The sequence below is a fragment of the Pinus tabuliformis genome, chromosome 7 (assembly GCF_031772625.1).
Source record: "Pinus tabuliformis cultivar Carrire ecotype Pingquan chromosome 7, CPIR1, whole genome shotgun sequence".
Taxonomy (NCBI): domain Eukaryota; kingdom Viridiplantae; phylum Streptophyta; class Pinopsida; order Pinales; family Pinaceae; genus Pinus; species Pinus tabuliformis.
The window spans coordinates 517,686,913-517,714,684 of record NC_142293.1 but is presented as its reverse complement, the minus strand read 5'-3'; the positions used below and the strand labels follow the sequence as shown (position 1 = coordinate 517,714,684).

Genomic DNA, 27,772 nt, shown 5'->3' with positions numbered 1-27,772 from the left:
CATTTAAATGTTTTAATTGCAATGGAATAGGTCATATTGTTGCTAAGTTTCCATATGCAAAACATGAATACAATGATAATGAAAAAGAACATAAAGATAGAAACAAATCTCATAAGCATAAAAGGGGAAGATATTTCATGAAGAAAAAAAATTCTTCCAAAGAAGACAATAGCTCATCAGAAGACAATGATGGATATGCATCTGATGATAACAAAGTAGAATCCTTATTCATATCCATGGATGCTCAGAATGTTATTCAAGAAAATAAATACAACCAAAAAGAGAAAATAGATTTAGAGGAAGAAGATATTAACAGGGAAGTAAATCTTGAAGCAAAACTTGTTGGTGCCTTACAAGAAATAGATAGGCCAAGGGGAAAGATTAAAAAGCATAAGGATTTATTATAGAAATATGAAAAGAAAGATCATGATTATGGTGAACCAACAGGAATTCTCCTAAAGACACAACTGAATGATGCAATGAGAACAGAAGAAGTATTGATAAGCCAACTAAAAGAAAAAGGAAGGAAAATTGTGACAAACTAGAAGCAGAGGTCACTTCTTTGAGGAAGTAACTAAAAAACCAAATTTTCACTTGAGTCAAAGCATGAAGTTTGGAAAAAGATCTAAATCTTAGAATATATTCTTAACTTCTATAGGTCTTTTTTCATCAACATACGTCTTCGCTATAAAGAAAATCATGAGACTTCCAGGGGAGAATCAAGCACAAAGACATCAGAAAAGGAATGCAATGAAGAACCTAAAAGCTATGCTAATGTACTTAAAGGTTCTATAAAAACGAAAGCATCACTAGGAAAGGAGGTGAGGACCAATATAGACATGAATTTCCCAAAGGCTTTATCAATAATACAAACAACACCAGGAAAGGAGGTGATGACCAACAGAGACATTATTTTTCCAAAGGCTCTATTAGCAATACAATCAATACCAGAAATGGAGTAAAGGACTTGCAGAGAACATATTTTTCTCGCAAGAATGGGTTCAAAAGAACTATTTCCCCAAGAAGGCCTTTCACATCCAATATCAAGATCTATTCTTGGGTTGTTGTTTTTCCGATAATAATTTTGGTCATAAAGCAATGGACTAAGAGCTTATGTAATAAATTATTATGTTATAGATCGATTTAGAAAATCCTACAAGACTTCAAGGAATGGTTATGTGAACAATAAACCTAGGAGTTTAAATGAGAGTGTTGTTAGAAATTACAATTCATTTGCTCCCCTATTGGATCATGTTGAATGTTATAAGTGCAATAACTATGGGCATAAAGCATGTAATAGTAGAAGCAACAAAATAAGGGTTCCTCAACAAAATAAGCAAGAAGAGTGCACAAAGTTATGGAAAATGAAATAAGAAAAACAAAAAGATTATGGATTTGCTCTATATGCTTAAAATAATGGAAGCTAATGGTATATTAATAGTGGGTGTTCCAAACATATGACCAAAGATAAGATAAATTTTCTCTCTCTAAAGGAGGCAGTGTCACTTTTGGAAATAATAAATGAACAAAAAGAATTGAAAAGGGCATAGTTATTCTTGATAATGGAAAGACTACAACTCAAAATGTCATGTGTGTTGATGTTTTAAAACACAATATTATAAGTGTAAGCCAAATGTGTGATAAAGGATATCATTCCATATTTCATTTGAAAGGATGTGAGATAAGGAAAGTAGATCAATAAGATTAGTGGCAAGTGTAGCCAAGACCTAGAGTAATGTATATATCATAGATGATGTTAAATAAAAATTCTATATGGGGAAATTGGATGAAAGTTGGTTATAGCATAGAAGGATGGGTCATATGAGTTTTGACCATCTAGTAAAATTAGCAAAACACAAGTAGTAAGAGACATGCCAAAAATATCAAAATCAAGTGATACTATGTGTAAGCCATGCTAGCATGGGAATTAAACCAAACTCAACATCAAGGCAAAAGAGTACTCATCAACAAAGCCCTTGGAACTTGTTCATACAAACCTCTGTGGGCCTATAAGAACATAAACATCAATAGGTGAGAGATGCTTTATGCTTCTAATTGATGACTATGCAATAATGACATGGGTTACTCTCCTTAAGGAGAAATCTAAATAATTTGAGAAGTTCAAAACCTTCAAATCCATGGTTGAGAATGAAACTAGTATAAATATCAAGCACTTGAGATTATACAGAAGAGGTGAGTTTATTTCTGATGGATTCAATTAATTTTGTGAAAAAAATGGGATAAGAAGATGTCTTTTAGTCGCAGGGGTTCCATAGCAGAATGATGTTGTTAAAAGGAATAACATAATTTGTGTAGGAGATGGTAAGAACAATGCTTTGTGAAGCAAACCCACTAGATTCCTTTTAGGGAGAAGCAGTTAATACAATAATGTTCATCCTAAATAGAGCTCATATTAGAGTAAACAACAAAAAGACTCCTTATGAATTATGGAAAGGTAGATTTGCTACAGTCAAACATTTCAAAGTATTTGGAAGCAAGTGCTACATCAAGATAAGTGAAGACAAACTAGGAAAATTTGATTTTAGAGAAGATGAAGGAATCTTCCTTAGCTATTCATCTAGAAGTAAGGGATACAAATGTTACAAAAAAATGACTACGCACGGTAGCAAATAGCATTGATCTAAGAATAGATGAAGCATTACTCGAAAAAGAAAAGCCACAAGAAAATGAAGGTCTGGAGGAGATTATCAATAGGGAGCATGAAAAGGAAGAAGAGGAAGAACATAAAGAACAAGAAGAAGAGGAGGAGGAGATAGAACTTCAACATCCAGAGAATTCATCCAGATATGTTCAAAAGAATCATCCAAAAACTCAATTTTTTGGTGATAAAGATTTAGGTGTTTAGACCACAAGGAGATTGATAAGCTCACCAAAGCATGCAAACTTTGCTCTGCTGAGAACCCAAGAATTTTGCACAAGCTAATGAAGATGAGGATTGGGTCAATGTTATAGAAGAAGAGTTGAACCAGATTAACAAAAATTAAACATGGGAACTTGTTCCTATACCAAAAGATAAGAATGTGATTGGAACCAAACGATTCTTTAGGAACAAGTTGAATGAGGATGGACAAGTAGTAAGAAATAAATCCAAATTGGATTATAAAGGTTATGCACAAGTTGAGGGTGTTGACTTTGAAAGAAAAAAAATCTCCAGTTGTAAGACTAGAAGGAATCAAAATATTCTTAGCATTTTCATGTTTTAAAAATTTCATGGTTTATCAAATGGATGTCAAGTTAGCTTTTCTAAATGGAAATTTAGAAGAACAATTATATGTTAAACAATTAGAAGGATTTCAATTGTAAAAGAATGAAGACTATGTATGCAAGTTGAATAAAGCACTTTATGGACTAAAGCAATCCCCCAAGGCTTGCTACTTAAGACTTGCAAACAAAAATGATTCAAGGGAACAACAACATATAGTACAAGCCCATGGAATTGGGTTACCTATGGTATTTTCTTGTAGTATTTCATATCTTGAAAACTACTAAAATTCTTGATGCATGCCATTGAAGAGGGCACAATATAGATATAATCTTGTAGCAACAAACATCTTTACAAAGTGGAAAGAGGAAGACAATGTCCAGGACACAATAATAGTGATAGATAATTTTTTATGAGTTTGTACTTTTAGTTTCAGATGTTTGACAAAAATCACATAAAATAGAGAAAATTGTTTCATAGTGAACTTGATTAAGAAGTTGATGGATATATTCAATGGGATGTATCATAAGTAAAGTGCATATTACTTGAGAATAGAAAGACATGAAGAGAATAATAAAAAGGAATTGGAGGGAGAATTGAAAAATATTTGTGAATTGAAGGTAAGAGACTAGGCATATAGGCTTCATGCTATCCTTTGGGATTATCAAATAACATGTAAGTTTTATATAGCTCATACAATATTCAAGCTATCATTTAAAAAGAAATGCATCATACCAATAGAATGTTAAATTTCCTCTCTTAAGATTGTAGTGGGTCAAAGATGGAAAAAATCAAAATTGATAGACAATGGCTTGTAAGAGATCTAGAGATTAGAAGAGCAAAGGTTATGGCATGTGAATTCTTATAGATAAGAAAAGCATATGATAAAGAAACATCATGGAAATATGATCAAGGGCTAAAATTTTGTGTAGGGAAAACAATTTTTATTATATAATAGATGGAAATGAGCAAGAGAAAGAATATTGGCTTTGATTGTAGAATGGGTCAACTAATCTATAGAAAATGGAAGGTTTCTCATACCTTAGATTGGTGAATATCTCTTGGTTAAGGTTATTTCATGCATAAGGGAGATATAAAGTTGAGGTAAGAAGATCAAATTGAACAAAATCCATCATTATTAATGGACAAATAAGATCAAGCCTAGGCATAATAATGGTCGAAATAAATCCTAGTAGACATTGAGTGTGCATAAACTACAATTTTGGGTTTGAATATAAATAATGGTTAACTTAACTATATAGAGGGAATGATTGGACAAGATCTAGAGAAGGATATTGATGGGCATAGTGGAGGGTGGATAGGAAAGTTCCAAAGGATGACATCTAGGAATAATGAAGTATGTTGATGTACATGGATTCAACAAAATCAATTCTAGGTAGGAATGAGTAAGAGAAATAGTGACCGGAATTTTCCTTAGGGTAGGAAAGGAAAAGGACATCTAGAAAAGGATAGGAATATGGATACAAAAGGATCCAAGTTATATATGGAATGTGGTTAATGATAGGAAGAATCTATGTGTAGTATCAAGATAGGACACAATGGGGTGAGTGAGAACCAATTGAGGTAATAAGGCCTTAAGGCCTCCTAAGGGAGGAAATTTCTAGCAAAATGTTTGCATGAAATGAGACAATAATATGAAATTCAATTGTGGATTGACATTAGAGAGCATAAATACATGGGTGGCAAGGATACTGACATGAGGAAAGACCTTCAAGAGTTCCAATAGGGAGAATTTCATGGAACCAAAGGGAGGAAGAAGTGAGACATGTAGGATAACATAAAACATGTCAAGGACATTGCGAGAAGATAGATGGGGAGGATTTTAATAAGGAGACAATGGGGCTAGAGAATGGCTAAAAAATTTCGGAGTATTTTTCAATGCATACATGACATGCAAAGTGAAAGGTCGTAATAGATGTAAATCCATTTATAATTTTTTATAGGAAGTATGATAGGGACACTAAGAGTATAAAAGATAGGAAGCAGAGTTACAAAGACAAGATGGGTATAAGATAGATGGAGAAAAGACATTACAAGATGAATTTAGGTAGAAAAATTAGAATAGTCACAAGAATCTATAAGGATAATGGTGATAGAGGACTTTCAAGGACATTAAATAAGATAACATGGTTATGAGGCCATTGAGTTGTTTAAGATTGCACAAATGTTGTATGACATTTTTGCCAGTGATTTAGTTTGACTTATTTTGTTGTAAATGTTGATCTCAATGAAAGTACAATAAATGGTTTTGTTATGATTTTGTATGTAATACCCAACCCATTAATGTTATTAGGGAGGTGGTGGAACATATGGACAATGAATGTGAATTATACTTAATGGTCATGATAGTGTTTTTTATAGTGATTAATTCAAGTACTGTTTAAAGGCATGAGATCTAAGAGTGAGAAAAGGTTATGCATGTGAGCTATGTTTTCTTATTTTAATTGTTGAAGAATTAGTTATGGATGTTGGTGACTAGTCTTGGACATTTTATGTTTGTGGGCATCAAATTATGTTTATTTGAGTCCATTAGACACATGGTCATGAGTATGTAATATATAATTGGAAATGAATTGATGATATATAATTTAGAAGGAATTTTTATTTTAGTCCATGGATTTTCAAATCTAAATCTCTACATCATGGATTATGGCATGTTTTTATATATGTTGAAGGCATAGTATATTGTAATCAGTTTGAGTCAAAATGCTTTGACTCTTAATTAATTTGAAAAAATTTAGAAACTATTTCCAAAGTTTATTAAAGTTTTGTTAAAATTAAACATTAAACTTAGATTTTTAGAAATTGAAAATTATCTGTTGAATTTTTAAAATTTGAATTTCTATTTTTTTTAATGGTGGATGACTCATTTTAAGTGGTTTAAAATCAAATTTTCATAATTGAAAATTATTTTAAAAAATAAAAAATCTATAATCACCCAATTTCCTCATAGATTATCAATTTTTTTTTTCAAATTTATGGATTTTTCCATAATTAATATTTTATTTTCCAAAAAAAATTAGTTACCATTGTAGATTTCAATTAAACTAAAAAAACAATAAACACAAAAATAAAAACAACTAATAAAATGTATTATTGAATGCCATCACTAAAAATTAAGAAATATGATTAATTAATATTGTTTATATTAACATATATATACTTTAATATGTGTGTGTGTGTTTTATTTTTTATTAATATATATAGTTTTTTAATAATTAAGTCTATTAAAATATGTTTTTAATATAATAATAAGTCACATTAAATTGAAATATGGAGAAAAAATTATAAGTCATGTAATAAAATAAAAAATAGAAAAAGGAAAAAAAATTAATAAAAATAAGAAACTTAAATAAAAAGGAAATAAAATAAAAATGAAAAATTAGTAACTAACAAAAATGGAAGTTACTAAACAACCCATAATAAGACTCAACCAATCATCTTACAAATAAATAAATTTAAATAATAATAAAAAATAACAAAATTTGAATTCATAATGTTAAATTATGGATAAACATCATAACTTTTTGGTCAAAGACAAACTAATACCCAGTCAAAAAAAAACTGAATGTGTTATAGGTATAATAAGATTTTCCCTTTTGCCTTCACAATTTTAATCATAACTTAAAAATATAATTAAAAATAATTTTTAGGAATCTTTTGCACTCATACTTATGTCTTTGTGCTACTAATTTTGTTATTTTAATATACTAGACATTGTGATTTTTTATATTAGATTCTTTATTATAGACGAATTCTTTGTCATGCGATTAAGACGAGATACTTCATATCAATTTGATTTTTTGGACATAGAAATTCTATCATAGATTATTTATTTGTCGTTGAATTAGGATGAATATAAATTTAAAGTTAAATAAATAGTTTGTTGCAATAATTATTTTTTTAAAATTAGCTATTTTATTTATATTCTATATATACATTATTTAATATAAAAATACTAGACATTGCAATTTCTTCTCCTTATTGGGTCCAATAAGCTAAAGATGGAATAAAATGTGCACAAGCACATTTCAATAAACTCTTAACTTTTGTAATAAACAATTATGTTGTGGCTAAAGTTTCATCCAAAATTATCCATGCACCTATCTCTATTTTGCTCCAAGGTTATCTTGTCCATTAATTACTTCCTTTACTTACCTTCATCATATTCAAATGTGTTTCATTATTAAATTTATGAATTTGTTTAACCATTCAATAATTGCTATTGATTATTTTTTGCATGAAAGACAAGTACTAAGCACCAACCTTATATATTACACTTATTTGTTATATTTTTGGTTTTGTTAAAAAAACTAAACATATATTAAACAAATTTTTGATTTAGATACACAAGAATTGTAAATGGTAAATTGTTTAGATAATTTTAGTAAGTTTAGTTAGAAACCATAATACATTATTATTATTATTGTTTAAATTTAGTGTTATTGTTTAACCGTTATAAGCAAAATAGTAAACAATGCGAACAAATTTCAAAATTATATATATATATATATATATATATATATATATATATATTCAAATTTTTTAAATTATAATTTATATTTAATATAATGTAGTTTATAAGCAATTATATTTACTATATTTATTAATTATTAATATAAATTATTTATACATTAAAAGTGTTTAACATTTCTAGATTTAAATTTAATATAAATGTAAGCTCTATATTATTTTTATGAATAAAATTAAATATAATGTAAAATAATAAAATATAAATTCGTCCAACAAAATTATTTTCAATTAACTATGGTTAAAAAAACATTATACTCACCATGAATGCTCCGAAAAGTATGATTGTAAGTCCGATTCCGAAAGTAAATGCATTTAAGCCTTTCCAACCTATCACTGTGACATAAACCATTCATATATATTTTAATGTTTCATTTTATCGCACACAAAATAAAATCATGTCAACAATTATATAACTTATCAAATTCCACACTATAATATTAGGAGAGATACATCTTATATCAAAACATTAATCTTAAATATAACTGAAGAATTATTTAAAATTTGCAATTATATTTGTTTATACAAATTTAATAAGAGAAATGAGATAAATTATTTTAAATAAATTTGAATCACTTTGTCAAATTAAAGAAGAGAAATGAGATAAATAATTTTAAATAAATTTAAATCATCTTATTATATTTTATTAGCATACTTAGTTTGAAGGGTCTTATTCTATATAGTGATTTAGGTTTGAAATTTTATGGTAGTGAATAGGAGATATCTAAAATCTAATCATGTTAATATTGGAAATATGAATTTAAGAGATTATGGTAAATTGTATTATTCACTTGAGAAAGAATGTGAAGTGTCTCAAAGGAATATGAGAGTCATCAAGATTCCAAAAGACTTTGGAAGATGAATCCAAAGGCCATTAAATGATGTATTTATATATATCTTATTAATTAAAAATGTACCTCACACTCATCTCACATTTATGTGTCTTCCAATATTGGTATCAAAAGCCACGAGTTTGTGGCTGAGATACCACAAGTTTTGTGGTCTTTCCATGGGGGCTTCAACTTATTGACCAATATATTACCATGTTCAATCACAAAGGGGGGTTTAAATTGTGAAAATTAGAGTCGATATATAATAGGTATTGGGATAGGGAGATGTGAGGTTGGGGGGAATTATAGGTATTAGGGGGTATAAAAAGGGTTATTTTTATTTGAAAGATATATTGGGAGGGGGTTAAACGAGAGTATTTTGGAAGACTTTTACCAATATATAGTGAGATTATGGTTATTCTTTAATATCCCATGAACATAGGTGATATGAAACAGGTTGACAAAGTGGAGACCCATGGCAGGGGTTAAACCAGAGTATTTTGGAAGACTTTTACCAATATATAGTGAGATTAGGGTTATTCTTTAATATCCCATGAACATAGGTGATATGACACAGGTTGACAAAGTGGAGACCACATGGGTCTTCCTCGACCTAAGTGCTCCTCCTTATGCATCCTAGGCTCTCTCTCTCTTTATGAAAACCCTCGCAAATCTCTTCCTATCTCTCTTGATTTGTTCGTAGGTGAGTGAAGTGAAGGCTTTCTTCCTCTATGTCTTGAGCTTCATGTAGTTGCTTTAGTTCGATTGCTTTAGTTATACATTCACAACTGACATCATTTTTGGGATAGTTATTGATGCCACTACACAGGGTGGTTAGGAAAATTGGATTTATGCCAGCTCAATGGGTTTTTCTTATGATGTTTTTATTTATGTTGTCATCAACAATATTTTGTTGAAAGGAATAATACACAACCTAAAAAATGAATGTTCACAATTTATTTTGATGCTCAACAATAAAATGGGTGTCCAGCATGTGTTTGTGAGCTACAAGGCCTAGACTACTTCTATTGTCCCTTGGAGCAGTATATTCAGGCAATAAAAATCCCTGCCCAGCAACCCAAACTATTCTTTCTGATTTGTTAAAAATATCCAGGTATGGAGTATGTATGTGGTGTTCTCACTTGGCCACCTACTCCTTTCTCTCCATATATGGGAGTGCAAGTTGCTCTTATTTTCTCCATATCTGGAAGTGTGAGTTGCTCTTTAGATCACATGTTACTCCTTTTTACGTAAATACCCTTTACTAATATACTACTGAAAATGACATTGTCCAAGATGCCATTTACATTGTCCCTGTTGGAAATAAGCAATGAGTGGTAATCAAGGTTATGCCTAGAGTTCATAAAAAACCCATCAATATTCCCAAAACAAAGAATCTCATAGTAATCTGAGCATTGTGCAAAATAAACTATGTTAACTTGGGATAACACCACCAATAAGCCTATTAAACATCATTAGGATAAGAAAGTGATTGGCACTAGGGAATTTTCCTATATTACAATGATAGTAGAAGGATTGGATTTCATTATTGAGGGAATTATATTTGAAAACTCGACCCCTCAAGGATTGGAACAAATCGTCACTATCAGAGTAACAAGAGAGAGATGTGCATTTTACACTTGTAGATTTCTTAGTTGGAAGGAATTAAAGCATCTTCAACACATCCAAGATCAATTCAACTCTAGAATCAAGAATAATTGTAACTTGCAACTCGTCTTTTTGTAAGTTTACTTGTACCTTTTTGAAACTAAGTTGAATTGCATTGTAAACAAGTACATTTTTAGTAGAAGCCAACACCCTCATCGAGTTGGTCACATGGAGGATTAATGTTTTTTAACTTCATCCTTGTCAACATTGTGGAACCTTTTTCACCTTCTCACCTAGTATCTGATAGAGAGGAATAACATCAATTATTGATAATCTTCATGTTTCAAAGTCCTATCAATCGAGAAGGAATAAATGAGCTTGAGTCACAACTAGGAATAAGAGTTCTGAACTAAAGTCAAAACTATAGCTAGAGCTAGAGTTAAAGCCATGAACATGAATCAATTTGTGGTATTCCTTAAACCACCTTTTAGTAGAAGACTTCTATTAGACATCAATTGTCACCACATTTAAAACACCATCTCCACTATTTCCTCAAATTATGGACATTTTTAAACCACCATCTAAGAGCACTTTCATTTCACATAAGACATCAACATCTAGCTAAATTAGGAAATATTTCAAGAATTGTTGAGCCTTCGAGCTAACTTCCATAATTTGTAGTCCTCTTTAAACCACCATCTCCACCAAACAAAGTTTGTCGTCATCCTTAAACCACCATTTAGTAGAAAATTGTAACTTTTGCTAACCATTTGGTTTTTGGTCACCCCAAAACCACTAGATTCAAAGAGGACATTCAAATATTAGTAGCTATCCACTTCCAAATTTCAATTCTATTCCTATACTCACATACACCTCTTTGAATTAAGGTGGGGAACATTGGAAACCTAATCATTAGGGATTATGGTTAATTGTACTATTCACTTGAGAGATAATGCGAAGAGTCTTAAGGGAATATGAAGAGTTATTGAGAGTTCAAGAGATCTTGGAATATGAATCGAAGGGGAATTAAATAATGTATCTATTTGTATCATATTAATGAGAAATGCATTGCATACTTATCTCACATTCATGTTTCTTCCAATAGTTGAGAGTTGGTGTGGCCTAGACTGAGTGTCATGCTTGGGTGATATTGATAACTTAGATGATATGTATTGAATTGTTATATTATTTTTCATCCATCTTGATGCTTTCAGAGTGGAAAAAATGGAGAAATCAACTCACGGGACATTTTTATTGGTGGGTCCCAATTTGGCGAATTGGGGTTTAAAACCTTTCAAAGGCAATTTGAGGTAATTAATGAGGTAGTTGGCTATCGGGCTATGTTATAACTGAACCACTAGAAGAAAAAGTGGTTTGATTCTATTCTAGTGCATTTTGTTCCATAGTTGAGCAAAGTAGCTGAGAGTGGATAGAGAGGGAATAAAAGAAAGGGTTTGTGTTCTATAGTAGCCCACAGGCCACCAATTTCACTTCTTTGTATTTGCACCATTTATACTTAGAGAAAGAGAGAGTTGAGTAGCCTCACCTTCCAACTAGGCTTTCCCTCAAAAGGGTTTCCCAAGTCATACCTTGTGTTGATGTGGTTTTGGGATTGATTGTTTGATTTATACATATTTTCGTATTTTTATATTTGAATTCATACATAGTAAACATTAACATAATAGTTCCATAAATCTAAGGAAAAATTAACCATCATAGTGTAACTGTTGGAGTTCATTAATTTTTTATCAGATCTATTATGATGAATTGTCCAGTGGAATATACACGATAGTTTACAAATCATATTGGTATTTGAGTAGGTTTCTTTGTGTGTATTGTGGGGAGTTTCATGGGATCAGATCAATTTAAGCAGAAAGACATAAAACTCGAGCCATGGCCAAGGAATCTACTAATGGTCCTCGAGATCTAGCAAAGGAGAGATTTGCAAGGCTGGAAGAGTAGGTCACATATATTATCTGTAATATGAGCCTTCTTATGGAAGCTCTAGCAAACAAGCTTGGAATTGTAGAAGACGAAGTTTCCAACTCAAAGTTCAAATCAAAGGGAAAAATAAGGGATCAAGAAGAACCGAAAAAGGAGTCTAAGAGAGAACCTGAAAAAGAGCAATCCAATTAGAGTTCCATGAACCATTCATATCCCATGTTCCATGAACATCAAGTTGCATGAAGGTGAGATTGATGCTTTGAAATTAAATCATTGGTTGTAATAGTTAGAGGTTTATTTTAGTGTCCAGCCCATAGAGGAGGAATAAAAAAGTATGTTTGCGTGTTTGAAACTAGAGAGACATGCCCTGACCCGGTGAGAAATCCACATGGAAAACTTGAGGCTTGAGGGGGATCCTCCAGTGACTAAGCAGAAGGATTTCAAAACTCTTATAAAGTCTCAGTTCTACCTTATCAGGGATGTGGAGGACCAATAGATTCGGTGGCATTTCTTCATGTAGTGACAAGGGAAAAGTGTACAAGGCTACACCACAAAATTCAGGGAGATGGAAATAATGTTAGTTATCTCTCCCAAGAAACAAAACGTACTCCTCAAGTATCTCAAGGGTCTACACAGCCATCTACAAAAGCAAGTGGAGTTGTTCAAACCCAAAACAACGGATGTGGCTTATGCACATGCATAATACTTAGAAAACATAGGCCCGAAGAAAGGGAAATCAAGTGGGTTGAAGCCAAAGGAACACCAAAAAGCTTTAAAATAAGGGAAGAAGAAAAAAAGGGGGGGTGGGCAAGGGTGGGGCTACACACCAATGCAAAGATACCAACAATCACTATAACATTGATGATCATATAAAAGGGAAGTGTTGGAAACTAAATCTAGAACTCTTGAAGAAACAAAAGATAGACAAGAAGAAGAAAAATATCATGACCATATACTTAAGTAGTCAAGTGGAAAGCAGTTCGAATGTGGATGAGAAGATTGTTTGCACATTAGTGTAGAAAGGGGTGAATCTGAGTAGTCTTCAGCAATAGGAAGAGAAGGAAATGACCAAACTCTTCCATATAAAAATAAAGGTCAAGAAGACGAAAATCGATGCTTTGTTAAACTTAGGATCATAGGTGAATCTCATTGCAGTAGAGTTGGTCAACATATTGGGACTGGAGGCTCGTGATCATCCAAGCCCATACCCAATGGAATGGGTAAATAAGGATGTGAAAATAAAGGTAACCAAACAGTGCAAAATCATATTTTCTATCAATGTTGATTTTCTTGATGAAGCATAATTGGATGTAGTTCCACTTGATGTATGTGGAGTGGTGTTTGGAAGTCCTTATATGTACATGCAAGACGCAATCTTCATATGAAAAGCTAACCAGTGTTGCCTCATCAAGGATAGAATATCCTTCACCATTATTGTGCGCAAGGGAAAGTCTAAAATTTTGTTGGTAAGTGTCAGCCAAGCCAAGAAACTAATGAGTTCTAGCAAGAAGTAACTTTTACTATTTTTAAGAGAAACTTAGTTTGTAGAAGAATTAGTGAGAGTAAAGACATCCCTAGTGGGTTACACTAAGGAACAAAGACAACAACTAGAATAGTTGCTACTAGCATACATGGGAGTGTTCTAGGAGCCTAAAGGCTACCACCCAAGAGGGAAGTAGAGCATAAGATCCAATTGTTGTAGGACTCTTTGTTGTTGAATATTAGGTTGTACAGGGATCCTGTAATAGAAGAAAATGTAGTGAAGAAACAATTGCAGCAGCTGCTGGAAGAGGGTGTTATTTTACCATGTACTCACCATGTGGATCACCCATTATAATCGTGCATAAGAAGGATGGGACTTGGAAAATGTGTATTGATTACAGAGCATTGAACAAAATAATGCTTAAGAACGGGTACCCCTACTTAGTATGGATAATCTATTGGACTAGTTACAACAAGAAAAATATTTCACCAAGCGGGACTTAAAATCAAGGTATCACTAGGTTCGATTCAAATAAAAAGATACCTCGAAAATCACCTTTAAAAAAAAACAAGGTTTTGTATGAGTGGTTAGTCATGTAATTTGGTTTATGCAATGCACCAGCTACATTCATGAGGTTAATGAATGACATATTGCTCCATTTTCTAGATTAATTTGTTATTGTTTATTTGGATGAAATACTGGTACAGAGTACTACCTAGGAGGAGCATATCTCACATTTGATGCAAGTGCTGGAGACATGAAAAAAGCATCAGTTGCTAGCAAAACTCAAGAAATGTGAGCTTCCATAGCATTCTTTGGTGTATTTAGGATATGTGATTCATGGAGGAGAGTTTAAGATACATCTTTCCAAGATGCAGGCCATCATGAAGCGATATGTGCCTACCAATGTGTTTGAGGTCAAGAGTTTTGTTGGGGCAACATGGTAACATGAGGAAATTCATAACCTCATTTTCAGTATTAGTAGCACCACTCCATGGCATAACAACGAGTGGAAAATGTTTCTAGTGGGGAAAGGGTCAGAGCAGGGCCTTTGAGGAGTTAAAGAAGAAAATAAATCAAACATCGATACTTGCATTATCAAACTTGCAACATCCCTTCAAAGTGGAGATAAATTCGAGAGGGTATACTATGGGAGTGATGTTGATGTAGGGAGGAAGGCTTGTATGCTACCATTCTAAAGTATTTCATGGGGTGGTTCTCAACTACCCTACTTATGGTAAGGATCTCTACACCCTAGTACAAGTTTTCATAGAGTGGAAACACTATATGATGGGAAAGGAGACAGGGATCCACACAATCACTAATTACAATAGTACCTATAAGCCTAGATTAAGTTACAACAGACCAAGCACTATAAGTGGATGGGGTTTTCACAGCAATTTCATTTAGCGATCAAGTCTAAAAGGGCGACACAAACAAGTTGGTTAACATGCTTTCAAGGCCACCCACATCAAAGATCACAGCTTTGAGAAATTTGATGCACATGCAATCTTTCCCACATGATGCATACAAAGAGCCATACAGAAGATGGAGACTTCAAGGAGGTCTTTCAGAAGTAGTAGAACATGAAAATAATAGAGATAACACATTTGACTATCATCTCTAGAATGGGTTACTCTACAACTTGGACAAGTTATGTGTTCCTAATGGTAAGTGACCGTAGCTAATTAGAGAGGCTCACACCTCCAATATTGCAAGGAATTTTGGTGTAGGGAAGAAAAGGGCCAACTTATAGAGGTATGCATATTGGCATATTATGCAAGAATATGTAGTTAAGTTCATAAGAGGATGTATGTTGTGCTATACCAGCAAACCTAGTAACAGGAAACAATATCTATACCATCCCTTACCTATAACCACTCATCCTTGGGAAATCATTTCCATGGACTTTGTGGGAGGTTTACCAACAACCAGGAAAGGACATGACTACATGTTCATGGTAGTTGATAGGTTCTATGATGTGTGTTCTCATACCCTGTAAAAACACCATCATTAGGCAAGAAGCAACAAACTTGTTCTTTGGACAAGTCTAGGTGCACTTTTCAATCCCAAGGAGCATTATTTCAAACAAGGACAGAATATTTTTTAGTGCATTTTAGACTACATTGTGGGAGAAGATGGACCTGAAGTTGAAGAAGTCTACAACATTCCATCCACAGATAGATGGGAAAACATATATACTCAACGACACTTTGGTGTAGCTTTTGAGGGGTTACAATTAACAACATCCAAAGACCTAGGATGAAAATTCGGTAGATAAACAATACTCTTATAATAGAGCAGTCCACACTTCCACTGGTAAGTCCCCATTTGAAACTCGTTTTGGATATTTTCCACCTTCACATTTGGATAATGCGTATGGGCAACAAGGAGACATGAGGGAGGATCTTACAAAGGATTTTTTAAGGGAAGAAAATATTGTTGAAAATATTAGGCAGATCCATCTACAACTACATGAGAAGCTACAAAAGTCACAAGAAATCTACAAGGCTAGGCATTGTCGTCGTTCTGTATTTTTGAGGTTGAGGGAGTGGTTTGGACATTTTTATGATTTTGGGATCTTTTTCACTACCTATATTGCATTCTTCGACTACTGCTCCTATGGGCTCAATCTTAGGCTTTTTAGCCACATCATTGAGATCTAATAATTCTTCCAGTGGAACTAGACCTCTAGGTAAAACATTATCCTTTAACTGAAGTGTTTCAAACTCTTCTTTTTTTGGATCTATCTCAAGCAATTATAATTTATTACAACTTTATTTATGTGTATATTTACATCTAATTTTTCTAACTGCATTTCTTCATTGGAATGTAGAACTATTTGATTTTCTAATTCACACTCTAAGTCTATACTATCATCCTCAAATTCATCCTTAGATTGCAGAAAACTTTCAATTTTTTTATCATTGCCAAACACATGCTAATACTTCATATTATCTGGTAAATCTGGTCGATGTTTCACTTCCACTCTATATTGTCGATTAGGGTAAGGCATTTTACAGGAGCTGGCTGAAAAAGCCAGACTATTTGCCAGGATGTTTTGATTTCTAAGAATTTCAAAAAGGTCATATTCCACAAAACTCTCTAGAAAGTCAAGCACAACATTTCTGTATGCTCTCAATCTAGGGTGTTTGGCTGTATACTCTCCTTTGATTTATTTTGTGATTAACTCAGCATACCCTTGAATGGAGATTCTCTTGGCACCTAATTTTTTCAACAATTGCAATCCTAATATAAGGGCTTCATACTCTACTATGTTGTTTGTACATTGAAAGTTTAGTTTGTATGAATGACCTTCAACATGATTGTTTCCTGTGTTTTCAACCCACACTCCTGCTCCAGAACCATATTTTCTACAAGAGCCATCAAAGCTCATGTTCCAAAGAGGTTCAGGAAGAGTGTTTTGTTCTAGTTTTTGTGTTTGGTTTGGATCTGTTTTAGAAATCTCAGTTTCTGCTTTGATCACCTGAGTGTTGATGTCTCCATCATTATAAAGAATGAAAGAGTCTAATTCTGAGTGGATAAAATGAAGAGGATAGTTGTGAGGCTTCTCTTGACTACTCACCATGAATTTCATCAAAGTTTCCCTATATAATATTCTTTGCTGACCAAAAATTGGTATGGTGGCAAAGGTCATATCCATCTGTAGGGTCCCTTGTAATTTTGCTCCCCATGAGTGTGACAACAACATGCCATACTTAGGGGGAATATCTGCAACCACTATGTCCATTACCAAACTTTTGGCCGAGATTTGAGCTAAAGTAACACATAGGTCTTTGATGAGACTTAAACATCTTACTTTGCTGGAATCAAAGGAATATAGGTCTTTATAAGGTCTGGTAATGTCAATTCATAGCTTCTCCATAACAGTGTTAGGCATTAAATTGTGTGAAGCACTTGAATCTAACATAGCATTATGGAGAATCTTATCATGAATATTTTGGCTAACATAGAATGGAGGAACACCCCCTTCCTGTGGTTTTCCCTCAACTTCTAGCCCAAATAAGAGTTCTAGCTGGTCATCATTCAAATTAACAGAATCTATGTTTTCCCCTATGTTTAGAGCTTTCATCACTTGAGGTCTGTACATATTTTTGTTCATTAACTCTGTTAGGGGAATAGGAATTTTCAGTTTTGCTAATTCATTCTCAATGTTGAACAATGTTTGAATCTTAATTAGGTTAGGAAGATCAGATTGATCTGTAATTTCTTTTGATATAGGCTCTTTTTGTTGAATTGTGGTTGGGATATTAGTTTGAGTAGTTTTGGAAACATTATCAACTATCTTTTTGATAGGAGTTTCTACTTTCTTTTTACCAGAATTATCAATAGTCTTCTTGGGAGAATTATCTGTGGTTTTCTTAGCATTAATGTCAGAGGATTTCTTACCAAGATTCTCAGAGTTCTTACTGTTGAGATTTTCTGAAGTCTTTTTGCTCCTAAGGTTATACTGCCTATGGACTTCCATAATGGAATTCTCAAAACCTTGTTTATATTCATATGATTCCTCATAATCAAGTTTGGTTTGGGTTAGGAGGAAAATTTTGTGCTCCTCTTGAGTGAGAAAAGTAGTTTCATCATCATTTATTCCCATTAGATTTATTTGATTGTCATCTAAATCTTCAATAATATTACCCTTATCATCAGTATAGTTTTCCTGAAAAGGAGGCCAAACCTGCTAGTCTGGCCCCTTTTGTTCTCGTTGTTTGATTTAGGGAACATTCCTTCTCAAGTTTTGGTTCCTATTTTGAGGAGCAGTTTAGTTTTCTCCCATTTGAGCTTTGATCATTTATGTTTACTCTTTGCATCATCTTTTCCACTACCCTCACTAGGTTATCAATTTTGTGATCGGAGGTAAGGCTCTTCTTTAATGGTAACCTTGCATTCCTATTTTAGTTTGGCCTTCTTGGCTAAGATGTTAGCTTCAACTTTTATAGCATTAGCTTGCATTTCTTCCAAAGGTGTTGGGTTTCTCTCTCTAAGTTGATATTCCATGTCTACATCAAAGCCATCAGGAAAATCAATCAAAGCTAGACCAGGGGAGGGTTTGATGTCTATAGGAATTGCATTGTAAACAGTGTTAAACCATTCACAGTATTCCTCCATAGTTTCATTGGTATTTATTTTCAGTATTTTATATTCATTCAGGAGTTGAAGTGGATTTTTCTTGATTTCCCATCTAGCTAAGAAAGTTTGATGGAATGCATCAAGGTTGGTTATACTTCCTGCAGGTAAACTCCTAAACCATTTTTTGACATCACCTTCTAAACTTTGAGAAAACAATCTCATTTTTACATCAGCCTCATCTACTTCTTGAAGGTCAAAAACGTCATTCATTCTATCCACATGTTGTTGAGCAGTATGAGAACTAGTGTTATCAAAGGTCAGAATTTGGACTGATAATCTGCAGGCATAGCATTCAGCTGGCCTAGTAACACCAAAGGTGCATACCTACCTGCCATAGCTAGTCTGAGAGATTGACTGGAAGGTGGACCTGTCGTAGGTGTAGTTGTGATAACTACCGAGATAGTAGGAACAACAGTCTGAGATATTACAGCTGAAAAAGTAGATATGATAGAATGAGTAGGACTAGGGGGTTGTAGATTAATAGACTGGAAAGATTGGGTGGACAAAGAAGCTGTTGCAACTGTTAAAGTTGAAAATTCAACAGATTGTTGAATATAAGCTTCATCAATGGCTTGGTTCAAAACCGAAACTAGATCTTGTAATTTATCAAATTGTTGTAGGTATTCTAGATCAGGATCTAATTCAGGAGGTTGAGCTTGGGGTATATATGGTTGTAGTAAAGCTTGATCAATGATAGTCTGATTTACAAAGCTCTCAGATTTTGTCCTAAACAAACTATGTTGGAAAGGCAAATCAAACTCTATGTCTTGAATAGTTTCAAACTTCTCTGGAAGAGAGTTAGACCTAGACAAAGGACTATTCTCAGGAAGAGAATTGAACCTAGACAAAGGACTATTACTACCCTAACTCTCTGTAAGACTTTTCTTTCTCACTAATTTCTCTAGATTATCTAAAAATTTAGCAGGGTTGGGATTTGGGTGAGCTCTAGTGAAAATTCTTTTAGGAGCCAGATCTATTGAAATCTTATCACACAACTTAATAATAACACACTCAAATATATACAAGATTACAACCTCAGATCATGTATTTCATTGTGATATAAGAGTTTTTATTTATATAAATATTGATTGAATACCAGGAAATAATGATTTTCAATTTAAAAATCATTCTTCCCCAGTATGGTCACCACTATGTTGTTGTTCTGTATTTTTGAGGTTGAGGGAGTAAACACATAGGCATCATCAAAACCACTTTGGAAGTTGGGATCTAGCCCTGCCAACTTCAGAGAGGGACCTCTCTGTAAAATTTAGCTATGTTTGGTGTGAATTTTAGGCTAGTTATTACTGTACTGCTTATTTTTTATTGGAATGTTTGGTTGATTAAATTGTTATAATTCCATTGGGCTATGAAGTCTAAAGATTAACTGGATCTGCATCAAATTTTGAAGGAGTTTCACATGACAAGTTAGGTTGCACTAGTTGGATCTTTCAAAATTTTAAATGGACTGTGAAATAGCAGAAATGTAAGACTCAGTAGAAATTAAGGAGCAAGGAAGAATTCCTTAATTTAACTTCAGCAGAAAACATGTAAATTACTAACAACCAGAATGGGGTGCTCTAAATAACATATCCTATTCATCACAGTTTCTGCTATGTAATTAATATTTCCATAAATAACAGAAAAAGAAAACAATGATCAAACACATAAACTGAAAAGAAAAAACATCACCATTTGGTACACCACATGAATCCTGCGAAACTTTCCTTATATTATTGATGTGTCCAACAACTGGGAAATTACAATATTGCAGAGGAAAATTATCTTCAAAAATCAACCCTTAATACTTCAAACAGTGAAGTATTTATACAAATAATTACAAAATCGATGTCTCAACTGACATTGTATTATTAGTCTTATTCTAAACAATAAAATTTATCTTTAGCGGAAAAATAGGCAACGTAGACAGTTGCATGAAGAGGTGGCTCTATTTTGGTGGATTCGGTTGATGAATCAACCTCAAAATTGTGTTGCGTTGTTGTGTTGGTTGTTGTTTTTACTGCATCTGAATTACTTTTAATCCAGTAAATCACATAATTCCTCCCACCTTTTCTCATCTGGAATGGTTAATTTAATTACCCTTCGGTAAATCTCATCAACCTCAGTATACTTTGCAAAAGTTGGCTTTACTGTAAAAACATGTTTTACTTCATTCTGGATATAGAAGTCATTTGCCATAGTTTCTAAGAATGCTCTTGTTGTCATACTACCTTTTATGCCATTGAACTTGACACTGCTTCTAGCCACTTCCTTCATCTTCAGAACATAATCTTCTTGAGTGATCAATTTATCATTAATTACATATATGTTGGGCAGCCCTTTCTGGATTAATGCTTCAATTCTGTTGGAAAACTTGTTCACTCCCAGCTCTAGTGTCTCACACCTTTCTTCCAATTGATCAATGAGGTTTCTTTTAGTCAAAACTTTCTTGACTTCCAAGATGGTAGCAGTCCTGTCACTAATTCCTAATTCTTCAAGTTCATATTTAGTTTTCGAATTTAGGAATCTGATGATATTGGAGGCTTTTGTGGGCATATCTCTTAGCTTTCCCTTACCTGAACAATGGTTTCTGTGGCCTTTTCTATCAATTCTTTATGTTCAAAAATGATTTGGATACATGGCCAAATCTCATTCATAGAGTCTAGAATACCCATCCAAATGGTTTCCTTGGCTTGGGCCAAGGTCTAACCAATTGATGTATCATTTTCCACCTTCTGCAATCTCTCCAACAGTCTCTGTGATTTCTGCACTTCAGCCATATGAGAGGCTTCAGTTTTGGCTTTCTGTTCTTGCAGAGCTTTGAGTTGCCCCTACAATGTCTTGATCTCTTCTGACTGGATTGACATATTCTCCAGTGTTTTTGTCACTTGTTCAGCACTTGTAGTATGAGTGGAAGTAGTTGCAATGGTTTTTACTGTTGTTGGGAGCTGAGTGATGGGTATGGAATCCAGGGGGACTATGGCCATCTTTTGACTATGTTCCTTCTCCTTGATCAATTTTTCCCTTTCTACCTCCATTTGTCTGATCTGTATATTCTGCTCTATGATTAGCTTCATCATGTCGGCCTTCTATGTCTCATTTTATTCAATTTCTTTAGTCAAGGGATCTTTTGTGGCTGGCAACTTCAATTGCTTTCTCAATGCTACAATATGGAAAGTTTTCTTCTTAATGATCTCCTCTACAGCATTTATATATTTAGGATCGTATCCTATCTTTACTACCAAATCTTCCAAAGATTTGATCCTAGTATCCTTTGCTAAAGAGGATACCTTTTCCATTTTCAACTGGGACTGAATGTTGGCATATGAAACCTACAACTTAGACAATGACATGGCAGTATTAGTTAATGTAGAAGAAATCATCTCACCAGTCTACTTATGCATCTCCATTTGATCAATGGGATGGATATCTTTGGTGTTGAACTCAAAGGTAGTACTCTTGTAATCTGTTGATGCTTTTGGATGTGTAATTTTGGCCTTAAGGAAGGCCATCTGCATCTTTCCTTGCTCTGTGTCAAAAATTGATAGTAATCTGCTTTGTGAGCTTGCAGACTGCTTTGTTATCTCCTAGATTGACCTCAGGCTGAAGGGAGGCAATTCTAGGGTAACCACGAACCACGCTTAACCTCGTAGCTAGCCCTACAAGGTCGGGAGAGGGCTCTCTCCTTTAGAATCTCAGTCAAGGTGACTAGATCAGATAGGGATTTTAGGCTAGGTATAGTAGCTCGAAATATTTTTATTGAATTTGTTGGCTTTTCGCTGGATCAGATGGAGCTGGACAGTTTAGGTCTGGGAAATTAAGTCAGAATGCAGGGTGTTCTATGGGGCAAGTTAGGTATAGGCTTTAGCACTTGAAATTAAGTGAGGTGAAGTGTCTAAGACTGGTGAGGAGCTGAGGAGGGCATGAGACAATCATGGATCCTACTCAAACAACAGAAAACATAGAATATTGAATGGTTTCCCAAGGTAGAGCACTGTAAACAATGAATTCTACCTATCTATCTTGATATCATTAAGTTAGAAGTAGTGAAATAGATGATGGCACACATAAAACATGTAAACAATTGAATACAAAAGAAGAAACTATGCAAAAGTACCATACCACAGGTATCCCATAAAAATAGTTGCAACTCCTATTAATTTCCTTGCCAAACTACTTACAATGATGTACAATCTAGCTCAGAGCATCCAAGTGAGTCCAACCTCTGCTAATGACAAAGAAAATACATAATATAGACATAAAACTACTCATCCTGACCATTACGGATCGAATCCATGAGAAGAGGGGTAGTTTCAACCATTTCCCAACAAGAACCAGGAATATAGGCAGTCAAACAACTTGCCTCTATAAGTAAGGAAACTGATTCATTTGCCTCAAAACCACCTCTAACTAATGAATCTACCCTCTAACACTATTTTACCATTAAATTTACATGCCATGTCATCAATTACATCAATGAAATCATCCACGAGGAGAGAGAAATCAAATTCACAGTAAAAATAAGGGAAATTTTGCTTTTTTGAGCAAAATGGTCAAAAGTGCAGCGCAACTAGCCAAAAGCGCAGCGCCACTTTCCACCTGCTTTTGGAGGCCTTCTCCTTAGCAAAATTAAGCCCATGATAGCTCATTGGAAAGGTATTCAAGTCTAGTTTCTAGAAAGACTAGAATTTTTGAATTTTGAGGTCATTTGCCCCCTCAAAACTTGAATCTCCCAAGACTGCTTGTGTGTGTCCAAGAAGAGGCAAAGAGGTCATTTTTTGGTAGTATTTGGACCTTTTGGTGACCCATATTTGCTCCAAAAATTCTGAAAATTTCCAAGGTGCATGTCCTCATCCTCTTGAATTCAAATATGCAAACCTTTTCTCCATCTGATGCTCCAGGGAAAAGTGCAACACCGGTGGTGCTGTGCTTCTGGGCAAAATTCCTGTGTTAAAAATTACAAAATTTCAAAAATGCAAAAACTTTCCAAAATTTGCCCAAATTTGGCATGGGACACCACCATCAGATGCTTTGATGGGCTATGGAGGCTTTAGCCAACATCCTTAATTTATTTTGCTTCTTTTTGCCTTGCAAAGCTCTCCTTAACCTTGTCTTCAATTTTCTAATCCTCATGTTACAGATTTTGTTGTGGGTCATGTCATGGTAGGCCACGTGGTAGAGCATATTCTTATCCTTGTTGGCCTTCTCAATCAGCCCTTCAAGATGTATGTTGACCCTCTCAAGCCAATTTTCCTATCATTCTCAATCTCTTGCTCAATAGGTGTCAATGGGATATTAGCCTCTTTGATAATTTGCCTATTGGCTTTGACTATCTCCAGCTCCATGAGGACTTGTTTGTCACTCAGTTACTTGTTTTGCTATTCCAAGTATCTGATGATGAGCTTGGCTCTCTCTAAGTTGTCTGCCAAAGATTGTATTTGAGCTTCCCTTTCTTGAATGATGATGTCTTTGACGGTGTTTTCATCTTGAACGTCCAAGTCAATGATGCCAATTCCATAATGAGTAAAGTGTTGTTGTGGCTCCTCATGCTCAATCAAGTCAAACTCTATTTCCTCCTCATCACCAAGATCTTCCTCTTGCACTTTTTCCTTGGCTTGAACAATGTTGTAAAGTATGGATGGTGCTATGGACAATGGCTTGGAGGAATGGAGTGGGAAAAATGTATGAATGAGGGGGTTTGGGGAGTGACAAGTAGTTGATAGGGTAGGATAGCAATAGCAGGGATGATGGTTTTAGTTTATGAAATAAGTGATAGGATAAATAGGGTTTACAATAGAAATTAGGGTTTTGATTTTAAAGATGAAAAACCACAAAAATCTTGACACAAAACCCTAAGCAACAAGAGACATTAGGATACTTACTTGTAAAGAGGGAAACTTGAAGAAATTTGATGGAATTTGGTGATGTGAAGTGTTTTGGGGCTTTTCTAGGCAAATCACCATGCCACCTACAGGAGCGCAACACCCGTGTATTTTTACACTGGGAAAAATCTCCAAAAGCGCAGCACCGAGCTAGAAGCGCAGCGCCACCACTCAAAGGCACAACGCCACTTGCAGACAGCTTTTGACTACCTTCCCGGGATCCAAATTAGGTGTGGGATATCTCATTGGAAATATTTTCGAGTCTACTTTCCAAAAAAACTTGAATTTTTCAATTTGGAGTTCATTTACCCTGTCAAAAGCTCAATCTCCCAAGACTGGTCAAAATGTACAGAATGAGGCTGCCAAAATGCGTAGTGTTGTTGCAGTGAACTTTTGAAGGTCTTCCTCAACTCCAAATTGAGCTCATGATAGCTCATTGGAAATATATTTTTGTCTAATTATCAGTTGACTCATCAAATAAGTCATTTGGGCATTCCATCTAGGAGAAAAAATTATTTTACCAAGGTCACTCCAGAGGTGCATTAACCCTCCTGAGGCAAATGATGTTTTTGACATTTCTCCCAAACCATGAAACCTGTGTAAAAACTGAAAGAGGTTTTTCTTCTTGGGTCAATGATGGACAAAAACCTCTCTCACTTTTGTCAAATTAATCTTTTCTTGCTCAAAAACACAGTTTGAAGAAAAATCGTCCCTTATGTGTGGTGAATGGCTTGTTCTTTGGAATGACTTCTCGACAAATGATGGAGACCTGATGTTTGATGATATGAAATGACCTCATACCTTCTGATATCCCTTATGCCTCCTCTGCTCAAATACCTCTGATCCCATAGCCAACCCTAGTTCAGTGGGAGAGGAATTTAGGTTTTTAGTGCTTGTTTCTCTTTTGCTTTTGCAAGTGAATTGGTGCTCATGATGACTTGGTTTTTGTAGTGGCAGGTGCTTTGCAACATCATCAGATGCTTAGGAGCAGCTAGGAACCAATATCACATATGGAAACATAAAATTACATAAGAAATGAAGATAAAAACAAAATACTTTGTTTTCACCTCAAAACAAGTTTTGAGGTGAGAAGTACATTAGGCTTTCAATATGATAAATTATGGTTTTACCAATCATTATTGGCCTCCTCATGTCCTTGTTGATCATTATTGGCATGTAAGTATTGGATTTGACAATGGTGGGACCCCAAAACCTAATGAGACCAAACCCTAAGACCTAATGAAATGAATTGCAAAGTGAACATGAGCCATGACTAAAATATATGAAAGAGGATAAGCAAGTACAGTTTTAAGGGGAAAATTTGAAGAAAACCCTACCATCAATGAATCCATGACCTAATGGAATGCAAACTCATCGGTATGGGACTCCTACTATGAAATGAAAAAGAGCAGATTTTGATCACTGATGGTAGTGTGAAACACTGACACTAACATGCTTCAAAAACTGATTATAGGTACTGTTCTTAAGAATCTCATTCTTAAGTTTAATATCTCGGTACCTATCAAAAACAATATTTTCCTTCTCTCCTTGGAAATTCTATGAATCTAGCTTTATTTCCTTCTGAACTTGTGATGTTGAAGTTCCAATAGGAGATGTAACAAATATGTTGCTTTTAGGTGGTGAATCTATAATTATAATGGCGGCATGATCTTTTGTCTCCTTTTCAACATCTGTCCTAGTTGTCACTTTTGCCCTTTTTCTGTAACTGATCCTGAACTCTTTGGCCTCACTACCTATTGTTGATGATGATCCCTCCTCTCTTTCTTTTACTTGTTTTCTCCTAAGGAGTGAGAGTTTGTAAACTTGAAGTAGAAAACAGTTGTTCTTTAGCTTCCTGCAAAGTATTATCTGCCCATTCTAACTGATTTGCATATTTTTCTATCTCAGGTTTGAAGTATGGATATAGGGAGTAGTTTTGTTTTCTACTCTCAACTTGGAAATGATACCTCAAGGGTCATAAGACCATGTAAAACTCAGGCTTAATTTCATCTCTTTAAGTATTTTGTTTGCCTCTTCTCATGCTGTCGTAGTATTGCATATGAATGGGCCCACTTGTGTCTTTATGCGAAACTGTGACTTCTTCTTTGCCACCACAAAGTGAATATTATCTAAATTTAGCATTTGTCTGATGTATTCCAAGGCGAAAATCCTCATGGGGAGGTATTTTTGGAGTTTGTATGGTGCCAAATTGCATCCATAAACTCTGATTTTTATATAGTTTTGGTATAAATACCAATCTCCAACCTTGGCCTGATCTGTTAGATGTAAAATCATTTTGATATCTTCATTGATTCTGGGTTGTATGGAACTGTTAAGGAGATTCATAGTTGGGTGAACAAACTCCTCAATAAACTACTTGTATGAGAATTCTTGTTGCTCTTTCATGACCATTGAAGTCCAAAATATCACAAGTTGTTGGTTTCCCTCATCATCTGGCTTCTGCATTGCAAAACTAAACCTGTCTGCTTGATAATAAAGAAACATGTAGATTAAAATGGAAGTGTAATTAAACACCTGCTCTGTTGGAAATTTCAAAAATTGTTCATGAATGTTATCAACCAAGAATTGACTGAAGTTAAACAAAATGGATGGTTTGTTATATGTGGAAAAGATAGAAAGGAATCCTAGAATGGGTTCATCTAACCATTGATCAGAATAATAACCCAAAATATATGAAATTATGGTTATAATATGTTTAGCTTGATCAGGGAAAATTGAGGAAGGGTATGGAGGGTTCTTCTTTGGTAATTGGGCATTTTCTGGTAAGAAGATCTCAAAGATTTTGGCTCTTCAAGTGAAATCAAGCTTCCGATAAAGTTGGGTGAGGGCTTCTAATGAGAATGGGGCACTGTTTTCACAGGGGAGCTAGCATCATCTGGTTTATGGACTGGGCAGTAATTGTGAATAGGATGTCACCAGATGGGGCCATAATAGCTCTTTGGCCAAGGACATAATAGGCTTGACGTTTCCTAGTAAATTCAGGGGCATGGAAGGTTAGAGGGAAAATGTAATGAGGAAGATTGGACTCCCAGAGTCCAATCTCATATGTTTTGTTGGTATGTTTGTCCTCCAGCCAACAGTAAAG

General features: G+C 34.2%; 1 protein-coding gene across 1 annotated transcript in view; it reads right to left on the bottom strand.

The window, feature by feature from the left end:
* The window catches only part of LOC149248340 (lipid phosphate phosphatase epsilon 2, chloroplastic-like), a 137,595-nt gene that overhangs the window by 28,597 nt on the left and 81,226 nt on the right, over window positions 1-27,772 (bottom strand). Inside the window, exon 3 of the mRNA XM_089456027.1 lies at window positions 8,037-8,110. Within this exon, the coding sequence (XP_089312153.1) occupies window positions 8,037-8,110 (74 nt within the window). The remainder of the gene's footprint in view (window positions 1-8,036; window positions 8,111-27,772) is intronic.